The 24,381-nt window shown below is 42.4% G+C and overlaps 1 protein-coding gene across 1 annotated transcript in view; it reads right to left on the reverse strand.

The window, feature by feature from the left end:
- LOC106608059 (spectrin beta chain, non-erythrocytic 1) overlaps positions 1 to 24,381 on the reverse strand; it is a 116,607-nt gene that overhangs the window by 77,582 nt on the left and 14,644 nt on the right. Inside the window, exon 2 of the mRNA XM_014205747.3 lies at positions 6,326 to 6,552. Coding sequence (XP_014061222.2) covers positions 6,326 to 6,500 — 175 coding nt within the window. The 5' untranslated portion in view covers positions 6,501 to 6,552. The remainder of the gene's footprint in view (positions 1 to 6,325; positions 6,553 to 24,381) is intronic.

A 24,381-nucleotide genomic window follows, 5' to 3' on the forward strand; every position in this document is an offset into this window, starting at 1 on the left:
GAAACAATGGCGTACAAGCTGCGACAAAAGAAACTCATTATGCTTCATTAAAGATGCCACAAAGTCAATCAACCAATGTGTTACTCGATAAGAGCCTTCCTTTTGCTTTTCTGATAACTAAATGCTGCCTTAAAGATGGTACACCAGAGACCTGCTAAGACACAGACTCAAAAATACAGGCACTCTACATAATCTAGATTAGAAGCTACATGGGGACAGCCATGAGACAGCTATGACAGGTGGAGGTGGTACGAAGCCAGTGGGTTGCTAAGAAACCTGGCCCTGCTTGCACAGCCTTCAGCCATGGCTAGTGTTATTTATTTACACGTCTCGGCAGAATGTGGCGATTGCTTTTAAGAGCTCCTCTCCTCAACTCCACAGCCATTCCTGTGACCTCCGCACTGGTTATTCCTGGACCTTCCAGGGTCAAGCAGAGCAACGTTTACCAGAAACACAGCAGGGATACTGCCAAGGTTATAAACAGGTCAATACACACAAATTGAAAGGGTATAAAAAAAACACACAAACACTCTTACTGGAAACCAGCATCCCGCAGTGCAGACTGTCTTAGCAAATGCAGGGGGTTCTTCATGACATTATTTACCATCGCAGACAGACATTCACACACAAACCTCTTGGCTGTTGGGCGTATTCTCATACTGTACGCTACTGTACATACCTTATCCTAACTTGGGATTAGCTCCAAACTGAATATGTACTGTTAGCCATACATACACACTCCCTCGCTCCTTCCTTCAGTGTAAGGAGATACAGATCTGTTTCTAAAGGGATCAGTGCAGTTAGCCCCAAGTGGTTTTAGAGTTGCCTACCTATCATATGCACACTGTGGAGGTGAAACACACCAGGCTTTACGCACTGTTCAGGAGAAAACTAGCCTGTGCCTCAGGAAGGGGCATCAGTTTACACGATAGACTTGATTGGTTTACACAGACATATTAGTTTGATCAAACACAGGACCTGGCACCTCCTAAGTCATTCTGTATCCTTGAACAGCATGGTTTAGTGTGGTGGCGGGGTGCACTATGTCATGTATTTATTTATTTATTTATTTATTTATTTATTTATTTATTTAACTAGGCAGGTCAGTTAAGAACAAGTTCTTATTTTACAATGACAGCCTACCCCGGCCAAACCCTCCCCTAACCTGGACGACGCTGGGCCAACCGTACCCTGCCCTACACTGTACAGCTAACCTTGACTGGAACTGTTAGGCAACATTTTGAGAGGTGATTCTGAATTGAAGATTTTACAGTATGGATAGTTACAATTATCCTAAATAATGCCTATAAATACATGTTTCACCACAATGGTGAGCTCTCCACAACTAATAATGTGAGAAAATGGCAATATTCCATATTAAACTGCTGACGTAGGCATAACCACACTGCTTGGCTCCCTAACTGATGATGAACGCCTCTGAAAAAAAGGGGCATGCGTGTGTGAGTGATGTAAGCGCAGTCACCTCCATTAAGTGACGCCAGAGGAGCAGAATTCCATCGCCACTGCAGCGTTAAACTCACATCTGGCCAACGCTAAGAGGGAGGGAGAGAGAGTGAACGAAAGAGAGAAAAAAGCAAGAGAGGGTAGGGCGGAGAGAAAGGGTTTGTACTGCACAAACTTCAGGTCAGTATAGAGATAGATTACATGAATGCATGAATGGTGCAGTAATCAATGAAATCAGATCGGATTCATTCGAAAATAGGGGAAAGTAATAATACCACGCTACATGATAACCGGTGATACACGAACAATATACCTCAGACCTAACAATACAAATTATGCTATATACAGTATTTAAGCAATAAGGCCCCAGGGGGTGTGGTATATTTAAGCAATAAGGCCCAAGGGCGTGTGGTATATGGCCAATATACCACAGCTAAGTGCTGTTATTATGCACGACAGCCGTGCTATATTGGCCATATACCACAAACCCGAGGTGCCTTATTGCTGTTATAAACTGGTTACCAACGTAATTAGAGCATTAAAAATAAATGTTTTGCCATACCCGTGGTATACCACGGCTGTCAGCCAATCAGCATTTCAGAGCTCGAGCCACCCAGTTTATAATGGCCAATATACCATTTCTAAGGGCTGTTCTTACGCACGACCCAAAGCGGAGTGCCTGGGTACAGCCTTTAGTCATGGTATAATGGCCATATACAACAAACCCCAGAGGTTCCTTATTGGTATTATAAACTGGTTACTAGTAGTGGGCACCAATATCGATAATTCTATATGATATCAATATCGTTTGATATCGATATGACTGAGGCATGTCGTGATATCGTTTAATACTTATTTTACCCGCTTTCTACACTCTTTTGTAAAAAAAACAACGCACCGGCATTTGCTGCCGCACTCGGCGGATAGCTAGCAAAGCAAAGACATAGCATGGGTTCACCAATGAGACCAGCTCACTAACTTTAATACAACAAAAAGGTTGTCAAAATAGGCAAGACAATAAATACTTTGGTCCACAATGTATTTCATGTTTCATATTCTGTAGTAAACACCGGCTTTGAGAGTCATGATCACTTACAGTGATGACGCAAAAAATGACTAGGTATCCCCCCTTTACCCCCGTCACTGTCCATTTCTTGTTTTTAAACGATGAGAGAAGTGCTACACCTGGTGGAGAGAGATTGTAAGACAGAAATAGTTGCTTTATGCGTGCTGTACGTTACGGCATGACACGTCACGATGTAACGGAGGGTCCGTTTTTTCAACTTTTCTCCAATACTATAGAGCCATTAGCATGTCGATCAATGCTTGAATAGAAACGTAGTTCACACCCCAGATTTTGAAGTCAACACAGTCGCTACAGTCTCATTAGTTTTCTTTGCAGCCTTGTTTGAATGTCGCGGTTGCACACATTTGTACGGAATGGGGTGAATTTACGTTAGCTAACGTTAGGTGACTAGCCCACAAATCAGTGGTGGAACCCACCCGACAAAATAGCCAGCTAGCACTTGGTAAGACATATGGATATTTGTACCATACATATATTATTTGCATTATGTGTAGTTGAAAGTAACTGCCCAGTAAAAATCTCACTTTTAAAAGTTAATATTCTTTTAACTCATATCCAAAGAAATTTGTTGACTCGTTCTATACTGGTACGTGGCCAAAGCATTAATTGGAGAAAAATATAATAAAAAAAAAACAACTCAAACTTGTATCTCAAACAGAACATAAAAAAAAAATGTTCTATTTCCTCATAGAACATGATGTCATCTCGCTAAGGATGATGACCTGGCCAACCAGCGGCCTAAAGAAGGATGAGCTGGCCAAATCAGTGGTCTACCAGCTCAACTCTCCTACAGATCAAATGTTTTGCTAATCGGACAAAGACGGAATGGGCACAAAATGTATAGCTAGAAATTTTGCTCCAGATTTGGTATAGCGGTACAGCTAAATTAGTTTACTCCAATTTAGGTCTAGCAAGCTAGCCAGTCAGTTTGATGTTCAAATTTGGAGCAGTTCGAGCTCTCATCACATGACAACAACTATGGTGGCTCATAAGGAACTGAAACCACGTTACGATGTGATATATATATTTTTTTTTAATATATGATATTGATATGAAAAAAAATGCAACTGATTAGGCTTGGGCGGAATACTGTATATTCCATAAACCAGGGTATTTTGAAATACCCACGGTATGATTTTCCACCCACCCCAAAAAAACGTATTCACAAAAGAGCACACAGAGCAAGCAAACTGAAGTTTAATGATGTGACAATCCACTGTTGAGCAGCGCAAGAGAGGTTATCAAGTTACACTGGAAATTCACTACTATTGTTTGCGATAACAGCATCGAGTCTTCTTGGGTATGACCCTACAAGCTTGGCACACCTGTATTTGGGGAGTTTATTTCATTCTTCTCTGCAGAGCCTCTCAAGCTCTGTCAAGTTGGATGGGGAGCATTACTGCACAGCTATTTTCAGGTCTCTCCAGAGATGTTTGATCGGGTTCAAGTCTGGGCTCTGGTTGGGCCAGTCAAGGACATTCGGAGACTTGTCCCGAAGCCACTCCTGCATTGTCTTGGCTGTGTGCTTAGGGTCGTTGTCCTGTTGGAAGGTGAACCTTTGTCCCAGTCTGAGGTCCTGAACACTCTGGAGCAGGCTTTCACGAAAGATCGCTCTGTACTTTGCTCCGTTAATCTTTGCCTTGATCCTGACTAGTCTCCCAGTCACTGCCGCTGAAAAACATCCCCACAGCATGATGTTGCCATCACCATGCTTCATAGTAGGGATGGTGCCAGGTTTCCTCCAGATGTGATGCTTGGCATTGAGGCCAAAGTGTTCAATCTTTGTTTCATCAGACCAGAAAATGTTGTTTCTCATGGTTTGAGAGTCTTTAGGTGCCTTTTAGCAAACTCCAAGCGGGCGGTCATGTGCCTTTTACTGAGGAGTGGCTTCCGTCTGGCCACTCTACCATAAAGGCGTGATTGGTGGAGTGTTGCAGAGATGGTTGTACTTCTGGAAGGTTCTCCTATCTCCACAGAGGAATTCTGGAGCTCTGTCAGAGTGACCATCGGGTTCTTGGTCACCTCCCTGACCAAGGCCCTTCTCCCCCCCAGTACTTAGTTTGGCCAGGCGGTCAGCTCTAGGAAGGGTCTTAGAGGTTCCAAACGTCTTCCATTTAAGAATGATGGAGGCCACTGTGTTCCTGGGGACCTTCAATGCTGCATAAATGTTTTGGTACCCTTCCACAGATCTGTGCCTCAACACCATCCTGTCTCGGAGCACTACAGGCAATTCCTTTGACATCATGGCTTGGTTTTTGCTCTGACATCTGTGGGACCTTATATAGACAGGTTTGTGTGCGCCTTTCCAAATCATGTCCAATCAATTGAATTTACCACATGTGGACTCCAATCAAGTTGTAGAAACATCTCAAGGATTATCAATGGAAACAGGATGCACCTGAGCTCAATTTTGAGTCTCATAGCAAAGGGGCTGAATACTTGCAAAATTGTCTAAAAACCTGTTTTCGCTTTGTCACTATGGGTATTGCGTGTAGATTGCTGCAGATTTTTAAAAATATTTCATCCATTTTAGAATAAGTCTGTAATGCAACAAAATGTGTAAAAAGTCAAGGGGTTTGAATATTTTCCGAAGGCACTGTACATAGTCTACAAAAAGCAACTCAGACAGTCACACAAGCTACTCTATGGGGATAAGAGAAAAGCAGGATTTACAATACATATGGCCCAATAACAAGAATACAGCCATTATCATGAATGAAAGATCAAATAACTGAAAGTCAAAGAGCCGGAGAAGCCATGTTGTGGTGCTGTAGTCCCCAACAACTCCTGCATATTTAAGAGGCAGGTGAATTATTTAGTTACGTGGAACACTAGCATATTAGCCTAGAAACCAGTGAACTATGGAGCCCAAAAACAGGCCTACAGCTACAAATACACTACTGGGGGTAAAAGGGGAACACCTCAGCAGAGACACATTCTGCACTGTAGGGGGGTACAGTAGGTGGTCTCTTTTCATTGTCTGGGTGAGCCCAAATACCACATTGTATTAAGATGTAAGAAGGGCATTATGGAACAACAACAGTGCCACATAGACCCTAGGACAGGAGGATATGGCTTTTCTTTTCTTTTTTTTACATTCTAGCTACAATGCTTCATCTTAAAAGGAGGCAGTAACAGCCTGTGTGTGTATACGTTTTCTACAATAACACAGGGCTTTGGCCACTTACTGTACGTTAGTATATTTATTTTCTGTACAACATAGATTACCTGCCCCCAGAGTTAATCCTCATTTTCCATAATTAATTATTCCTCGTTAACGGCTATTCTGTAACTCTGTGTCCACTAATCCCCTGTTAATCTTCACAGAAGTACCTTATGCAGTCCAGAGACAGTGGACACACCCACCTCAATGACATTAAAGCCTAATGATCCCAATTAACAAGCAATACAGCTTAATCCTATGTAGCACAGAAACTTAAATCTGATTAGATCAAGAGAGTAGCTGGAGAGTTGGTTCAAGGGTAGCCAAATGATAGCCTGAATCCAGCCTGACCCCATGATGAAGTATACATCACTGTGACATTTGGAACCCATTTATGCAATAGAAGAAGCTTGTGCTGTGTCAGTTGGGGCCAGAGTTGGCCCCTAGTGTTTAGTTAGTCTATGACCAGACAGTCGGGTTGGAGCAGGGGACAAAGTTGTTTGCGTATCCACTGTAGATGCTTGAACTGTGCTGGAAAGGACAATGTAATACAGTATATCCATGTGTAAGATGGTCCTCAGACCCAGTAGTGTTGTAGTTCTGGTGCCTACCTGCCAAGGCCTTGATGCGGGAGCGTTCAAACAGCCTGGCCGAGCTGTTTTCGTTGTCCCACTCGTCAGCATCCCAGCGGTTGTTGACAATGTCGCTGGTGTACTGCTGCTGCTGCTGCTGCTGCTGCTGCTGCTGGATCTCCATGTGGTCGTAATCGGCGGCTACAGATGTCATCCTGACCCTTCAACTGTCACACTGCCACACATCGGCCACTTCTCCTGAAGCCCTGTGGACACAGAGGAGATGATGTGTTTAGGGAAATGATCAGGCGTATGATGATTTTACATAATCAACCAAGGGTGTGTTAAATCAAGCAAATGTACATTGATTTTCCAACTACATCCTGACATTAGTCTTTAATCTCAAAGCCCTAATCTTCAATGATTATATTGTACTGGTTGTAGAGATTCTGACCAAATTAGAAGTAAGTTGTCTCCCCCTAATGTCTCAGACAGCTTGTGTGAATTTGTAAAGCTTGTTTACAGTACCACCTCCTGGTGATAAAATGTAACTACTCCAACACATAGAAGACAGCTGAATTCTACATCTGTTGGCAGTGGCAGCAACTGTGAGTCTCCATTACATGATGACTACACCGGCCACACGCGTGTCCACATGCACCATCGCGTGTCCTCATGCACCATCGCGTGCATGTTGACTTTGTCCATCCACACCAGGCCCCCAGGGTCCGGTCTGGAGCGTGAAGTCACAAACTATGTTGGTGTTCTACTGCATAACAACCTAGCGGTGCCAAAAGCCATGGTCTGTCCTAAAAAGCCTATGTAAATTCGATCACCAGAGCGGCCAAAAATAATCATTATTGATGGCTGTTTTGGGCTCTAAAATTAGTTTATTATGATCAAGTACGATCCCCATGGTCAATTATTTTAAAGTTAGCTACAAATCGAGACATTTAATTAAACAGTGATCCATTCTAACCACTTGGTGGATTCGGCTGTTTCAGCCACACCCGTTGCTGACAGCTGTATAAAAATCGAGCACACAGCCATGAAATCTCCATAGACAAACATTGGCAGTAATATGGCCTTACTGAAGAGCTGACTGACTTTCAACGTGGCATAGTCATAGGATGCCACCTTACCAATAAGTTAGTTCGTAATATTTCTGCCCTGCTAGAGCTGCCCCAGTCAACTGTAAGCTTGCGCATGCAACGTGGCCGCAGAGGTTTGCATATTAGGCTCATTAAACTCAAGTTGGCTTTCAGAGCACCTATAAAACAAAGTTAGACAAAAGAGTTTAACACAATCTGGCCAACAACACTATTGTAGGACACAGCACACACAGCATTTTCTAAACTATGCTGGTAAACTTGAAATATTCCTCAGCAACATTTCATACAGATAAAATCAGAGTATGGCTGTAAAAAGAAATCATGTTTGACGGGATACCTTGCTACAGTCCAATGAAAAGTCCTGCTGCACCACAAAAATATACAAATCTTGCAAATAGTATACACACCATATCTAAAAGCCTCTCCACTCTAGTACCCAGTACCCACCACCATCTTTAGTACGATCCACCCAAAAACATGCTCATTACAGCCTTAGCCTGTCCTGCTCTCCCTCTGCTAGCCCCTGTGTTCTTCTGCAGTCAGACAGTCATTGGCCAGACTAAGTGAATCAGCTCAGCTCATTTCAAATGGGACAGGCCAGTGTTTGCCTGATGAACTCAGCAAATCGTCTAGAGGAGAAGTCTATCTGAACACCAACAGTCAGCAAACATTGGACAATGGTGCTCTGGCTAGTGTAGACTGAGGGCCAACAGAGCCGCAATCATAGAGAAACACACACATTCACACGACGCATGGCAAAAACATGCATGCTGCACACACAAGAGACTTACACATTTACATTAAGGTTTGCATTATGTATGTTTTTACCTTTTTATTAATCAAGTTAAATATCACATCACCTTCCTACATAGAGACATGACATTGGAAAAAGTTTTTTTCTCCCCTTTCCATTTTGCGGATGTGTATGTGCTGCAGGACAGCGTGAGAGGGTTGACTGAGTGTACGGTCATTATGAAGAAGGGACGACATGGAGACAGAGCCGTTCCATCCGCCTCCACGCTACCAACCACTAAAACTAGAGCTTGTGTTGCTAGGCTAAAAATGCGTTGCCTCTGGGACGGAGTGTTACTGCTGGCGTGGGTTAACACAGCCTGAGCACCCATAGATACAGCAATGTGCCTGTGCGCACACCCACACACACACACACACACACACACACACACGTCTGAAAGTGTGTCAGGACATGGACTTAGGAGGGGAGGAGACTGCATAGTGGTGACCAGCAGTGGCAGTGGAAGAGATTAACACGAAGACTCAGAGACAGCACAGCAGAATGGTATCTAGTGGTGAAAACAGCACACTGTAAATTATGCTGAATACCAACAGCACCTGTCTTGCAGTACTTAACCAGACCACCTGGGGAACCAACCACTATCGATGGTTGAGAGCTATCGAACCATGACCGGGATCACTGGTGTGGAATAAGGGCTATGGATTTTACAAATCATTCTTCCATACAGTGAGCAATGTTGTTCTCCACATTTGCTAGATTGCATGAGAGCGTCTGCAGTATGTAATGGGTTTGGCTCAGGGGCAGTATGTCTGGACACTCTAATTCTAAACCTGAGGCTCAGCCCCACCAACGCATCATCCTCACACCCCCACCATTCTCCTCCCACCGACATCCTCCCATCCTGTCACTCTGATTACGCAGGGAGATGCAGTGTTCACCCACTGTGTGTTGGGTAAGACAGAGAGATGGAGAGAGAGAGAAGAAAGAAGGTTGGTCTGCTGTGACTGTAGGCTATAAAGGGCCGGGATAAGATACGGAATCTAGATGCTGATGTGTGTGTGTGTGTGTGTGTGTGTGTGTGTGTGTGTGTGTGTGTGTGTGTGTGTGTGTGTTTGTGCACGCACGCACATAAGGCAGTAGATGGATAACAGGTCGAACAGATATATTTTTAGCCTGTGTGGTAGAGGAAGGTGAGCACCTCACAAGAGAGACAGAAAGAGGGAGGAGAGGAGGAGAGGATAAAGGGAAGATGAGAATGCATTAAATTCGGGTCCCCCTCTCAATATCTATCTATGGACGACTTTCAACAAATTGTACCTCGGCTTGTATCCATCCATCATCCTATTACAGACTGCAAATATCACCCATCTGACAGGTCTACAGAGGATGTATTCATTATCCATGACAGTGCACTGAACACAGACACACAACATACAGACATTGATGGTACTGACACTGACATGCAGAGATGACGTCATACACAAAAATCAAACATTCACAAACAAACAATAGAGCAACATTCCATCCTTTAAATCAGGGCTAATCCAAAATCCTAATCTAAACCAACTGCTGACTCATTTCACTTTCAAAGCCTCTCTTCTTGAGGAGGGTAATTTCATCATTCTCCTCTCCTATCCTAAGAGCGACACACATTGTGCCTTCCCTGAGCACAGGCTCAACACGAGCACATCAGGGGTCAAATAAACTGATCGATACATACATTTTTTTTTAAAAGAGGTCACCGTTGGGTCAATATGAGCCTAGAAAGCAGAACGCTGGCATAGGGATGATTGCATCATCAGAATATGCTTAGCATTTTACATTGACCCCAATGCTACTTAAGAGCAGGGTAAAAAAGGGCCCACTTTCTCAATATTTTTCTTAAAGCTGCATGTGCGGCCAAACACAGATCAGTAATAATTTACAATAACTTATTGCCATTTAGTTACAGCTGTATTGGATCCACTCCGGCTCTCGTTTTCAATCTTGTGCTGCCTTTCTCTAAATTATGTTTGATTTCTCCTTCACCCTTTCATGTTTTCTCTTTTGATCCAGCGCTTTATATACATTTTTGTTTTGCGCCATTTCTCTCTCCAGTCTCGTACATAGAAACATTTCAGTGACTGTATTGAAAAGGGCCTTTATCGAGATCGAACTAAAGATCTCCATGGAAACCAAAACAGACAAAAGCCTTTGTTGCAAACTGAAAATGGTACAGTGTTCCAGCTCGGCCTACTCCACAAGGCTGCCAAGCATAACACAAAGGCAAGTCCAAAACATTCTTACATTTACATTTTAGTCATTTAGCAGACGCTCTTATCCAGAGCGACTTACAGTAATGAATACATATATTTCATGCAATTTCTTTTTTTGTACTGGCCCCCTGTGGGAATCGAACCCACAACCCTGGCGTTGCACACTCCATGCTCTACCAACTGAGCCACAGGGAAGACTGTTCTTATTTTACAATATACATGATCAAGAGATAGGAAAAGAAAAACAGTGATAGTTCACATAGGAATTGAAAACCAATGAAGGGTTAAAAACTAACATTTTCAGTCAAAGGGTTTTGTGAAACAGCAGACGATTTGTAGTTCTATACTATACTCTAGACTAGAGCACTTATATTAACTTAGTTTGCTATTCATTTGTAAATATATCATCGTCACAGCCTGAACCTCTGAAAACAGGGATCGGATCTACAGTGCTTTCAGAAAGTATTCAGACCCCTTATGCTAAAATGTATTTTATTTTTTTAAACTCTATATTACACACAATACCCCATAATGACAAAACGAAAACAGGTTTTCAGAAATTTTCGCTAATTAAAAAGAAATTGCATAAGTATTCAGCCCCTTTGCTATGAGACTCGAAATTGAGCTCAGGTGCATCGTGTTTCCATTGATCATCCTTTCATACAATTTGATTGCAGTCCACCTGTGGTAAATTCAATTGATTGGACATGATTTGGAAAGGCACAAAACTGTCTATATAAGGTCCCACAGTTGACAGTGCATGTCAGATCAAAACCAAGCCATGAGGTCAAAGGAATTGTCCGTAGAGCTCCGAGAAAGGATTGTGTCGGGCACAGATCTAGGGAAGTGTAACACAACATTCCTGCAGCATTGAAGGTCCCCAAGAACACAGTGGCCTCAATCATTCTTAAATGGAAGATGTTTGGAACCACCAAGACTCTTCGTAGAGCTGGCCGCCTGGCCAAACTGAGCAATCGGAGGAGAAGGGCCTTGGTCAGGGAGGTGACCAAGAACCCAATGGTCACTGACAGAGCTCCTCTGTGGAGATGCGAGAACCTTCCAGAAAGACAACCATCTCCGTAGCACTCCACCAATCAGGCCTTTATGGCAGTGGCCAGACGGAAGCCACTCCTCAGTAAAAGGCACATGACAGCCAGCTGGGAGTTTGCCAAAAGGCACCTAAAAACTCTCAGACCATGAGAAACAAGATACTCTGGTCTGATGAAACCAAGATTGAACTCTTTGGCCTCAATGTCAATCGTCACGTCTGGAGGAAACCTGGCACCATCCTTACGGTGAAGCATGGTAGTGGCAGCATCATGCTGTGGGGATGTTTTTCAGCAGCATGGACTGGGAGACTAGTCAGGATCGAGGCAAAGATGAACAGAGCAAAGTACAGAGAGATCCTTCATGAAAACCTGCTCCAGAGTGCTCAGGACCTCAGAATGGAAGGTTCACCTTCCAACAGGACAACGACCCTAAGCACATAGCCAAGCCAAGACAATGCAGGAGTGGCTTTGGGACAAGCCTCTGAATTTTCTTTAGTGGCCCAACCAGAGCCCAGACTTGAATCCGACCGAACAACTCTGGAGAGACCTGAAAATAGCTATGCAGCAACGCTCCCCATTCAGCACTGTATACCTTGAAGAGACACTGGTTGCAGTTTCCGGAATTTCTCCAGTTGCCTTCTCTGTCAAACCCAATAGCAGGCTCAGAAAGCTCTCTCACTGCAACCTCTCTGACATCATCCACACTAACCAGGTTTCCATTCAACCATTTCATGCGGATGAATTACCTGACGCATCAAAAAAGTCACGACCAGGCTGATGGAAACAGGAAATGCTGGAACATATTTATAAATGCCGACAGACGTTGTTTGTTCGACATGGAGTGATCTTTTTGTGTCTCTAAAATTAATTACGTGGCGGTGGAAATGGCGGTGGAAAATATTCCTAATAACCATCATATTTGAGTAAATTTGTACTCACGCGATGATATGTTGTGTAGTCCTCCCACTACGTCTCGGGAAAGCATGCAGTTTATTAGACTACAGATTAAATAAATGATTAACTTCACAGGGTGGTGAAAGTGCACACACACACACACACACACACACAAACAAAGGAGTTTGACGCTCCTTTCCAATAAATATCGAGGGTCTTATTCTGGTGACATGATGATTGGCTGCCGTTTGACAAATGAAAATAATCTCGCTCTTATCCATAATAATCTCATCATGTAGGTAGACTACCCGCAATGTATCTGCGAGCTGTTGGCAAGAGCGCACCTGCCAAGACCAGAGTGGTCACATTTGTGACAAAACCATCACTAGAGTTGAAAATGCAATGGAAACCCATTTAACTTGTATTTTTTATTCAGTACATGGTCATTTAACCGCAAAAGTTATTTGTATGTGCACTACGTCATCACGCACAGACTTTTTTCTGCAATACACTTGATGGTGGAAAAATGTGTAAATTGTTTTATGCAGATTTTAGAATATTCACATGAAAATCTGTTGCCAATTGGATGGAAACCTAGCTACAGTCAGCCTCACTTAAAGCTTGAGTATTCCTGATGCTTTAGAAAAGCCAGGCACAGGATAGTATGCTGCACCCACACAATCTGCCTTAACAATACCATACATTATTACCTGCCCTGAGGGACACAGCTGGATGGATCATTCACTACGCCCACTCAAACATCCTCACTGAACACTGGATTTTACTTTATAGATTATGACAGCTCTACTTAGTCACACGTATACATTTAAAGTTTTCACATTCACGCACATAGGATTTTGCTTTTGAGTTCTTTTATCATTTTTACTCCTATTCCTAGGGGAGACACCCACACGTATATGCGTAAAGTCTGAAAGCGCATCATTAGAAGCTTAAGCAAATAAATTCACTAGCACATATCGCCCACACAAACACATCCAGTACAGTCCTTCAAGCTTTAGATCATACAACAAATTTTACCTCACTTCCTCTCTCTACATAGCTACTACAGGGGATTTCCATGTAAAAAGCTCCATGAGCACTAACATGTGAAGAAGTTCATAAGAGCACATCAAATTTGGGGTCAAATGAAAGCTAAGTGTCTATATTTTTGAGAAATGCAGCTATATACTGTAGGCTATATAGTTATACAGTTCCTTCATAAAGTATTCATACCCCTTGACTTATTCATAATTTTGTTGTGTTACAGCCTGAATTTATTAAAACATTTTTTCACTCATTTACACACAAAACCCATACTGACAAAGAGAAAACATGTTTAGAAAATGTTGCAAATTAAATGAAGTACAGAAATATCAAATTTACATAAGTATTCACACCCCCGAGTCAATAAATGTTAGAATCACCTTTGGCAGCAATTACAGCTATGAGTCTTTTCTTTTACTTCTTCTTTCTTTTTCAAATTCTTCAAGCTCTGAAAAGTTGGTTGTTGATCATCGCTAGACAGCCATTTTTAAGTCTTGTCATAGATTTTAAAGCCAATTTAAGTCAAAATTGTAACTAGGCCACTCAGGAACATTCAATATCATCTTGGTAAGCAACTCCAGTGTATATTTGGCCTTGTTTTTTAGCTTATTGTCCTGCTGAAAGATAAATGTGTCTCCCAGTGTCTGTCTGGGATTTTGCTTGTGCTGAGCTCTATTCCGTTTCTTTTTATCCCCCTCCAAAAAACTCCTTGGTCCTTTCCAATGACAAACATACCCATAACATGATGCAGACATCACCATGCTTGAAAATATGAAGAGGGGTAACTCATTGATTTTTTGTGTTGGATTTGCCCCAAACATAACGCTTCGTATTCAGGACATAAAGTTAATTTCTTCGTCAAATTTATTTCAGTTTTACTTTAGCGCCTTATTGGTAACAGGATGCATGTACAGGCTTCCTTCTTTTCACTCTGTCATTTAGGTTTGTATTGTGGAGTAACTAGGCCGTCATTGTAAGTAGGCCGTCATTGTAAATAACATTTTGTTCTTAACCGACTTGCCTAGTTAAATAAAAGGTTAAATAAAAAATAATACATCTACAATGTTTTTGATCCATCCTCAGTTTTCTCCTATCACAGCCATTAAACTCTGTAACTGTTTTAAAGTCACCATTGGCCTCATGGTGAAATCCCTGAGCGGCTTCCTTCCTCTCCGGCAACTGAGTTTGCTAAGGATGCCTGTATCTTTGTAGTGACTGGGTATATTGATAAACCATCCAAAATGTAATTAATAACGTCACTATGCTCAAAGGGTTATTCAATGTCTTTTTTTTTACCCATCTACCAATAGGTGCCCTTATTTGCGAGGCATTGGAAAACCTCCCTGGTCTTTGTGGCTGAATCTCTTTGAAATTCACTGCTCGACCGAGGGACCTTAATTGTATGTATGGGGTACAGAGATGAAGCAGTCATTAAAAAATCATGTTAAACACTATTATTGCAACTTCTTATGTGTATTTAGGCTTGCCATAGCAAAGGGGTTGAATACTTACTGACTCAAGACATTTCAGCTTAACATTTTTTATTAATTTGTAAATATTTCTAAAAACATAATTACTCTCCCTCCCTCCCATAACCAGCCCGCTCACCCACTGAGCACCGGACTTCCAAAAGTAGTTGAAATTTGGTCAGTCCAAATCTGAACCAATCAAAGACGTCTGTTTCACAAGTTTGGACAGCACAGTAAAGTAGAGGTCAGTACAAAAAAACAGTACAGTAGAGTTTAGCACAGTAAAGAACAGTAGAGCATAGATCAGTACAATACAGTAATGTAGAGTAGAGTTTAGTACAGTACACTAAAGTAGAGTACAGTATAATTTGATGATGTCTAAACTTGTGAAACAGAGACATCTATGATTAGTACCAAATTTGGTCTTGTTTGAGGGTTGGAGCTCATTAGAATAATAGCCAGTATGTACAATAATACCCAAACATGCAAAGAATGATATTACATTTTTCTACCTTTGTGTACCTATTCAGCATACATCACCGTGAAGAGAATGACTTTCAGAATTATGCATTTGTGTATAGTACAGATTAGGGACCCATGATGTCATTCTGTTACTATCGTCCTGTTACCAGGTGTTAATCCACTTCACTTTTTATATAACCAAAAGAGATTTCATATCATAGCTGACACCCCATTCTTTCTGCAGACATCTTTAAATCTTAATTCAGAGTAGATATTTAACCGTTTTTTTGTAAAACGTGGTCACATAAACTGTGGAACATTTTACTGTCCGTTTCTTACCAAAATTTACTTCTGCACTGTTCTTCGAGTAAATGTGTTTTTGAAAATTGATTTAAAAAAATGTAACTTTGCAATCAGGGCTTTTTGTTTGTCATACTTTTAAAGTGAAAATTGTGAGTCTCAGCGTAATTTTGTTACCGTGGAACTGCCCTACAGTAAAACACTGACTAAATATGTGGGTCATGCTTGTCACCTGCTTTGGCACAATCTAGTCAAATGAGACTTTCCCATTCATTCTGACAGAAGAGGAAAACTGTCCAGAGCTTTTCAGAATGATTCAGTGACTGGTTCTATCTACAGCATCTGGGCTATGTTGGACAGCTGTTGAGTTTCATCGAGATCGCTTGGAGAAAGACAGTCTAAGGTCGCCAAGGTACACAAACAGCACTTTGAAGTGACAGAGTCTCTGGAACAGAGTGTCAACATTCTTCGCGCAGCACGCTAACCCTTCACTTCATAGTATGACAAAATGAAGACTGTTACCCTTCGCTCCTGAGAGACAGGGAATTTCTAAAGTCAGTTGTGGACACATCATTCAGGCTTGTGGGGCTATTCTATCCAAGCTATAAGCCACTCCTGTAATATTTTTGAAGGTGAAGCCTACCCTACACCAGTGCCCAGATAAGGGAGGCTAACTTCAGGACATTACCTATTCTGGTCAAGTTCCAGGATCCACTGTGGAATGCCTCCAGTCGATTTACTAAAAAATCTATCCAGACCATAATATGCATTCTTTGATAAGGTCCAAACTGGTGACCCTACGGCCACAATAACATCTGGGATATAGGACTATGGTGTGAAGGAGAATTACACCAGACGGTCAGACACTGAAGAGAATAACATAATGACACCAATAAAATACCTAAACCTCGGTCACAAGATATTTTGGGGGTTTTCCATGTCAAACATTCCAGCCTGGTTATTAGGTTATCCAATAAATGGACAGCTAATGTCTTAAGCAGTTGCTATGTCTTTTGTGATAAAGTCTAAAATACATGTCCGTTTCTGTCTGAGAGCTGAATGTCTACTCTGAGGCTTATGTAGGCACAATAACAGAATTCACCAAGGAATAGTAGTCACTTATGGATAACTATAAGCAAGATGGAGATAAATGTCCTTTTCTTAACTCCTATCGAAACACGTTGACATAGAATGTTCATGTGTCATACAGTGCCTTCGGAAAGTATACAGACCCCTTGACTTTTTCCACATTTTGTTAGGTTACATTAGTCTACACACAATGCCCCATAATGACAAAGCAAAAACAGTTTTTTTTATTTGAGCAAATATCACATTTACATAACTGAGCCACAGGTCATTCCCTGTGGCTCAGTTGGTAGAGCATGGTGTTTGCAACGCCAGCATGGTGTGTGCAACGCCAGGGTTGTGGGTTCGATTCCCACGGGGGCCAGTACAAAAAAAATAAAAAATATTATGAAATGTATGCATTCACTACTGTAAGTCGCTCTGGATAAGAGCGTCTGCTAAATGACTAAAATGTAAATGTAAAATGTATTCAGACCCTTTACTCAGTACTTTGTTGAAGCACCTTTGGCAGCGATTACAGCCTTGAGTCTTCTTGGGTATGACACTACAAGCTTGGCACACCTGTATTTGGGGAGTTTCTCCCCTTCTCTGCAGCTATTTTCAGGTCTCTCCAGAGATGTTCGATCGGGTTCAAGTCCGGGCTCTGGCAAGGACATTCAGAGACTCGTCCCGAAGCCACTCCTGCGTTGTCTTGGCTGGTTGCTTAGAGTCGTTGTCCTGTTAGAAGGTGAACCTTCACCCCAGTCTGAGGTCCTGAGCCCTCTGGAGCAGGTTTTTCATCAAGGATCTTTCTGTACTTTGCTCCGTTCATCTTTGCCTTGATCCTGACTAGTCTCCCAGTCCCTGCCGCTGAAAAACATCCTGCCACCACCATGCTTCACCATAGGGATGGTGCCAGGTTTCCTCCAGACGTGACGATTGGCATTGAGGCCAAAGAGTTCAATATTTGTTTCATCAGACCAGAGTATCTTGTTTCTCATGGTCTGAGAGTTTTTAGGTGCCTTTTGGCAAACTCCCAGCTGGCTGTCATGTGCCTTTTACTGAGGAGAGACTTCCGTCTGGCCACTGCCATAAAGGCCTGATTGGTGGAGTGCTGCAGAGATGGTTGTCCTTCTGGAAGGTTCTCCCATCTCCACAGAGGAACTCTGGAGCTCTATCAGAGTGACCATCAGGTTCTTGGTCACCTCCCTAACCAAGGTCCTTCTCCCCCGATTGCTCAGTTTGGCCGGCCGGCCTGCTCTAGGAAGAGTCTTGGTGGTTCTAAACTTCTTCCATTTAAGAATGATGCTGCGTTCTTGGGGACCTTCAAGCCTGCAGAAATGTTTTGGTACCCAGATCTATGCCTCCACATAATCCAGTCTCTGAGCTCTACTGACAATGGCTTGGTTCTTGCTCTGACATGCACTGTCAACTGTGGGACCTTATAAAGACAGGTGTATCTTTCCAAATCTTTCCAAATCATGTCCAATCAATTGAATATACCACAGGTGGACTCAAATCAAGTTGTAGAAACATCTCAAGGATGATCAATGGAAACAGGATGCACCTGAGCTCAATTTCGAGACTCATAGCAAAGGATCTGAATACATATGTAAATAAGGTGTCTGTTTTTTATATTTAATACATATACAAAAATGTCTAAACCTGTTTACGCTTTGTCATTTTGGGGTATTGTGTGTAGATCGCTGAGGATTTTTTATTTATTTAATCCATTTTAGAATAAGGCTGTAATGTAACAAAATATGGAAAAAGTCAAGGGGTCTGAATACTTTCAGAAGAAAATCTGATAGCGGAACAATGTTTAAAGTGTTTATATTTACGAGCCAATAATTGTGTCAAACTAAGAACCCTCAGGGGACACTCATACTCATGATTCTTAACAGGCATCATCTCAACCACTAAGAGTGATTAGGAATTCTGTCTGGGCGACTGAGCGGGCAGTCCTTCAGTGACCTAGTATGCCTCTGCATGGCGATTATTCACTCTCCACAGCTCCCATGGTGATCCCATGGTGCTGGCATCAGGGGACTGATAACAGCCTCCCTTTGTGGCCCCGCAGAGTCAAACCAGAGCCTGGCTGGAATCAAGTCAGTCATTCACTGGCTTCCGGACACCTCTGCAATGTCATGTGCCGTAAAAGAATGTCAGACACACACACACACAGTGTGTGACTGTCCCGGCAGTGACTGTCCCGGCCGAGAGGGGAGAAGGGAGAGGGGGTGTGCCCATGCCTTTGGAAATGGAGGTAATCCAAAGTACATCCAACAGCCAATAAAAGAAAGTGCACACTTCTCAATAGTTCCAGACGCCAATCATTGGAAGTGCATTGTGCAGTATTGTCACTCTGAAAATGACATCATTGACCAGACAAACTCTGCTGCAGTATTTGCCTTTGGTGGTAATAATACAAAATATATTATAAAGTCTTTCTGGACAATATAAACATCAAATTGCACAATACAGTCCTCATTGAATGCATTGATTCATACATTCCCTCTGCTAATGAAATGAAATATGGAGACTGATTTTCCACTCTCTCCCTCCTCCCTTCTTCATATGAGGATTCCAAGAGATGAGAACATGTGGCAGTGAGACAGTGAGAGTGCAGCGAGGGCCACAGTGGGACCAGTGGAGTGGAATCGAGGGGGCCACACGTCATCACCTCATTAGACCGAGGGCCCTGAGGAGCCTACAGGGCTGTGACTAATGATTCAGTGATATATGGGATGTGTGTTGGAGCCGTGATAAACCTACTCAAGGGAGTTCTCTGGCATGCCAAATATGACGAGTGGGTGTTTTTTAAAATAGCTGGGTATATACATATGTACTTCAATGGATGGTGCCCAGATGATTCTAATATCTTCAGTCTAGCCAGCCCAACTGTGACAGTCAGCCTGGAGAGGCCTCTTAACCAACCAAGGCTACGGTCTTACCGATCCTAAGTAGAGGGAGATTCTCACCTGACGAGGGCTCAGCCAATCATATGAACCCGAAGTGTGTTACCATTAACAACATCTGTTGATGTTAGTGTGTTTGTGCAAATCAGATGAATGCACAGAAAATATTTGGTTGTGCCGGTCTCCATCGTGTTCATTCATGTTCAGTTCAGATAGCACTCATGTTGGTCAACAGCACTAGCAATATTACAGTAGTCTCCTGGCAAATACACTCCTGCTGTGTGGATGAATTATGAATAAAGGCCTGAGTGTATGTGGGGGTGGGGATGTGTGCGTCTCTCATGATCAATAGTAAGCGTGCACTGAGGAAAACCGCTCTCTGACCTCCCTTCATCCGTAGTAACACAGTAGGCTTTATTCAGAGGAAGAGAGATGTCACACTATTGGATCAGCCAAAGCCTCTAGTCACAGCTTACTGGGCTTCACTGTGGGGGTGATGGTAGAGGAAAACCCTTCTCATAAACAGCAATAGTGAAATAAATTAACTCTTTTCCATTAATAAAATGAGTTTCATCAACACTGACCTAAAGGACAGCAAGTGACTATAACAGGCAGAAATACATCGGCCTATAGATTTTATAAGTACAGCAGTATCAAACCAGTACTTTCCAAACCATAGCAGTTATTTTCAGTACCATTATCGATGCTGATGGGCATGTTGGTACCTTGTGTGCAAGTTCATGAGGGCAGCAATAGTCTACCACATTTAAATAGACTTTCTGGAAGATTAGCATACTTTTTAGCCAGTAGTTCTCAAAGTACAGTAATTTCCGGACTATAAGCCGCTACTTTTTTCCCACGCTTTGAACCTCGCGGCTTAAACAATGACGCGGCTAATATATGGATTTTTCCCGCTCAGTTTTTTGGCAGCATGAAGCTTTCATTAGACCAATGAAATTGCCGAACGGGTTAAGGTCAAGCAACTTTTTTGTTTACTGTTTAGATTAAATCGAGAGCGCTCAAACTTCCCATCAATCTGATTACGGTAGTCATTTTGTCACCTTCATCATGGCAAAGACACGGAGAAATGCATATGATGCAGCTTTCAAGTTGAAGGCGATTGATCTGGCTGTTGGAAAAGGAAATAGAGCTGCTGCATGGGAGCTTGGTCTGGAGCAATGACTTTCTTGGTAGGCTACTGTTTACTGCAAATTTTTTATTTTTTGTTGTTACAAGCCGTGTTTCGTTAAAGCCAGTGTAAAGTTCATTTGTTTCAATGTACCGGTAGGCACCTGCGGCTTATAGACATGTGCGGCTTATTTATGTTCAAAATATATATATTTTTTTTTAATTCAGTGGGTGCGGCTTATATTCAGGTGCGCTCAATAGTCCGGAAATTACGGTAGAGGTCAAGAGCCAAAATGGGTCCCCGAAAATTGCGTACTACATCATATATGTGCAGATATGTGTAATAAGTGATTGCTCTCTCGCTCTCTGCTGTGTTACTGAGCCGTTGGGCTACCTCATGGGATAATGCTGGCGAGACCTGGGCTAACTTTCTTCTTTCATTGTGCAACTCGTCAATGTGCATCTTGCTAGCTGTCACCTGGGAGGAAGAGGTGAAGTGAGAGGTTTTACTCCGCACAAAATCTGTCCACGAAAATAAGGCCACGAAGTGAGGAATTTTTGTATGGAGGTCAATGAGAGATTGTCAAATTTGGTCAACACATTTTGTATTGCTAATTTTCTACATGGTGCTTATTTTATTGAATAGAAGTTTTGTAATGGTTAGGTTGTTACAAATGCACTGATACAAGTGGCATTTTGGAAACTTTGAAGAAAACAACCTTATATCTGAGTTTTTTTAAATGTATTTTTATTTAACTAGGCAAGTCAGTTAAGAACAAATTCTTATTTTCAATGATGGCCTAGGAACAGTGGCTTTGTTTAGGGGCAAAATGACAGCTTTTTTTTTACCTTGTCAGCTCAGGGTTTCGATCTTGCAACCTTTCGGTTATTAGTCCAACGCTCTAACCACTAGGCTACCTGCCACCCCAGTTTTCCTGTTGGATATAGCCCCTCATGGTTATAACCTGTTTTAGCATGAACATTGCCACTGAGTCCTTCCACCATTTAAAAAAAGTAAACTGGGTGAGGATTCTAATGAAATTGACTACTTTAAAATGGAGAGCCTCAATGTCACTGCCCATGCAGTCACAGATGCGATAATTGTGCAGATACAAAGATGAATCCTCTATCTATCTCTATAGCCTTTTGTTCACACACATACAGTGGCTTGTGAAAGTATTTACCCCCCTTGGCATTTTTTCTATTTTGTTGCCTTACAACCTGGAATTAAAATTGTTTTTTTGTGGGTTTGTATCATTTGATTTACACAACATGCCTACCACTTTGAAGATGCAAAATATTTTTTTATTGTGAAACAAACAAGAAATAACACTTGAGTGTGCATAACTATTCACCCCCAAAAGTCAATACTTTGTAGAGCCACCTTTTGCAGAAATTACATTTACAAGTCTCTTGGGGTATGTCTCGATAAGCTTGGCACATCTAGCCACTGGGATTTTTGCCCATTCTTCAAGGCAAAACTGCTCCAGCTCCTTCAAGTTGGATGGGTTCCGCTGGTGTACAGCAATCTTTAAGTCATACCACAGATTCTCAATTGGATTGAGGTCTGGGCTTTGACTAGGCCATTCCAAGACATTTAAATGTTTCCCCTTAAACCACTCAAATGTTGTTTTAGCAGTATGCTTAGGGTCATCGTTCTGCTGGAAGGTGAATCTCAGTCCCGGTCTCAAATCTCTGGAAGACTGAAACAGGTTTCCCTCAAGAATTACCCTGTATTTAGCACCATCCATCATTTCTTCAATTCTGACCAGTTTCCCAGTCCCTGACAATGAAAAACATCCCCACAGCATGATGCTGCCAACACCATGCTTCACTGTGGGGATGGTATTCTCAGGGTGATGAGAGGTGTTGGGTTTGCGCCAGACATAGTGTTTTCCTTGATGGCCAAAAAGCTAAATTTTAGTCTCATCTGACCAGAGTACCTTCTTCCATATGTTTGGGGAATCTTCCGAATTGTTTTTGGCGAACACCAAATGTGTTTGCTTATTTTCTTCTTTAAGCAATGACTTTTTTCTTGCAACTCTTCTATAAAGCCGAGCTCTGTGGAGTGTACAACTTAAGGGGGTCCTATGGAGAGATATCTCCGATATCTCCGCTCCAATCTCCGCTGTGGAGCTTATTCTTTCCATTTCTAAATAATGGATTTAATGGTGCTCCGTGGGATGTTCAAAGTTTCAGATATTTTTTTATAACCCAACCCTGATCTGTACTTCTCCACAACTTTGTCCCTGACCTGTATGGAGAGCTCCTTGGTCTTCATGGTGCCGCTTGCTTGGTGGTGCCCCTTGCTTAGTGGTGTTGCAGACTCTGGGGCCTTTCAGAACAGGTGTATTTATACTGAGATCATGTGACAGATCATGTGACACTTAAATAAAGTCCAGTTGAGTGCAATCTAACTAATTATGTGACTTCTGAAGGTAATTGGTTGCACCAGATCTTATTTAGTGGCTTCATAGCAAAGTGGGTGAATACATACAGTGGGGGAAAAAAGTATTTGATCCCCTGCTGATTTTGTACGTTTGCCCACTTACAAAGAAATGATCAGTCTATAATTTTAATGGTAGGTTTATTTGAACAGTGAGAGACAGAATAAAAAAAATTTAAAAAAAAAAACAAATGTCAAAAATGTTATAAATTGATTTGCATTTTAATGAGGGAAATAAGTATTTGACCCCTCTGCAAAACATGACTTAGTACTTGGTGGCAAAACCCTTGTTGGCAATCACAGAGGTCAGACATTTCTTGTAGTTGGCCACCAGGTTTGCACACATCTCAGGAGGGATTTTGTCCCACTCCTCTTTGCAGATCTTCTCCAAGTCATTAAGGTTTCGAGGCTGACGTTTGGCAACTCGAACCTTCAGCTCCCTCCACAGATTTTCTATGGGATTAAGGTCTGGAGACTGGCTAGGCCACTCCAGGACCTTAATGTGCTTCTTCTTGAGCCACTCCTTTGTTGCCTTGGCCGTGTGTTTTGGGTCATTGTCATGCTGGAATACCCATCCACGACCCATTTTCAATGCCGTGGCTGAGGGAAGGATGTTCTCACCCAAGATTTGACGTTACATGGCCCCGTCCATCGTCCCTTTGATGCGGTGAAGTTGTCCTGTCCCCTTAGCAGAAAAACACCCCCAAAGCATAATTTTTCCACCTCCATGTTTGACGGTGGAGATGGTGTTCTTGGGGTCATAGGCAGCATTCCTCCTCCTCCAAACACAGCGAGTTGAGTTGATGCCAAAGAGCTCCATTTTGGTCTCATCTGACCACAACACTTTCACCTAGTTGTCCTCTGAATCATTCAGATGTTCATTGGCAAACTTCAGACGGGCATGTATATGTGCTTTCTTGAGCAGGGGGACCTTGTGGGCGCTGCAGGATTTCAGTCCTTCACGGCGTAGTGTGTTACCAATTGTTTTCTTGGTGACTATGGTCCCAGCTGCCTTGAGATCATTGACAAGATCCTCCCGTGTATTTCTGGGCTGATTCCTCACCGTTCTCATGATCATTGCAACCCCACGAGGTGAGAACTTGCATGGAGCCCCAGGCCGAGGGATATTGACAGTTCTTTTGTGTTTCTTCCATTTGCGAATAATTGCACCAAATGTTGTCACCTTCTCACCAAGCTGC

The sequence above is a fragment of the Salmo salar genome, chromosome 01 (genome assembly GCF_965601325.2).
Source record: "Salmo salar chromosome 01, fSalSal1, whole genome shotgun sequence".
Lineage (NCBI taxonomy): Eukaryota > Metazoa > Chordata > Actinopteri > Salmoniformes > Salmonidae > Salmo > Salmo salar.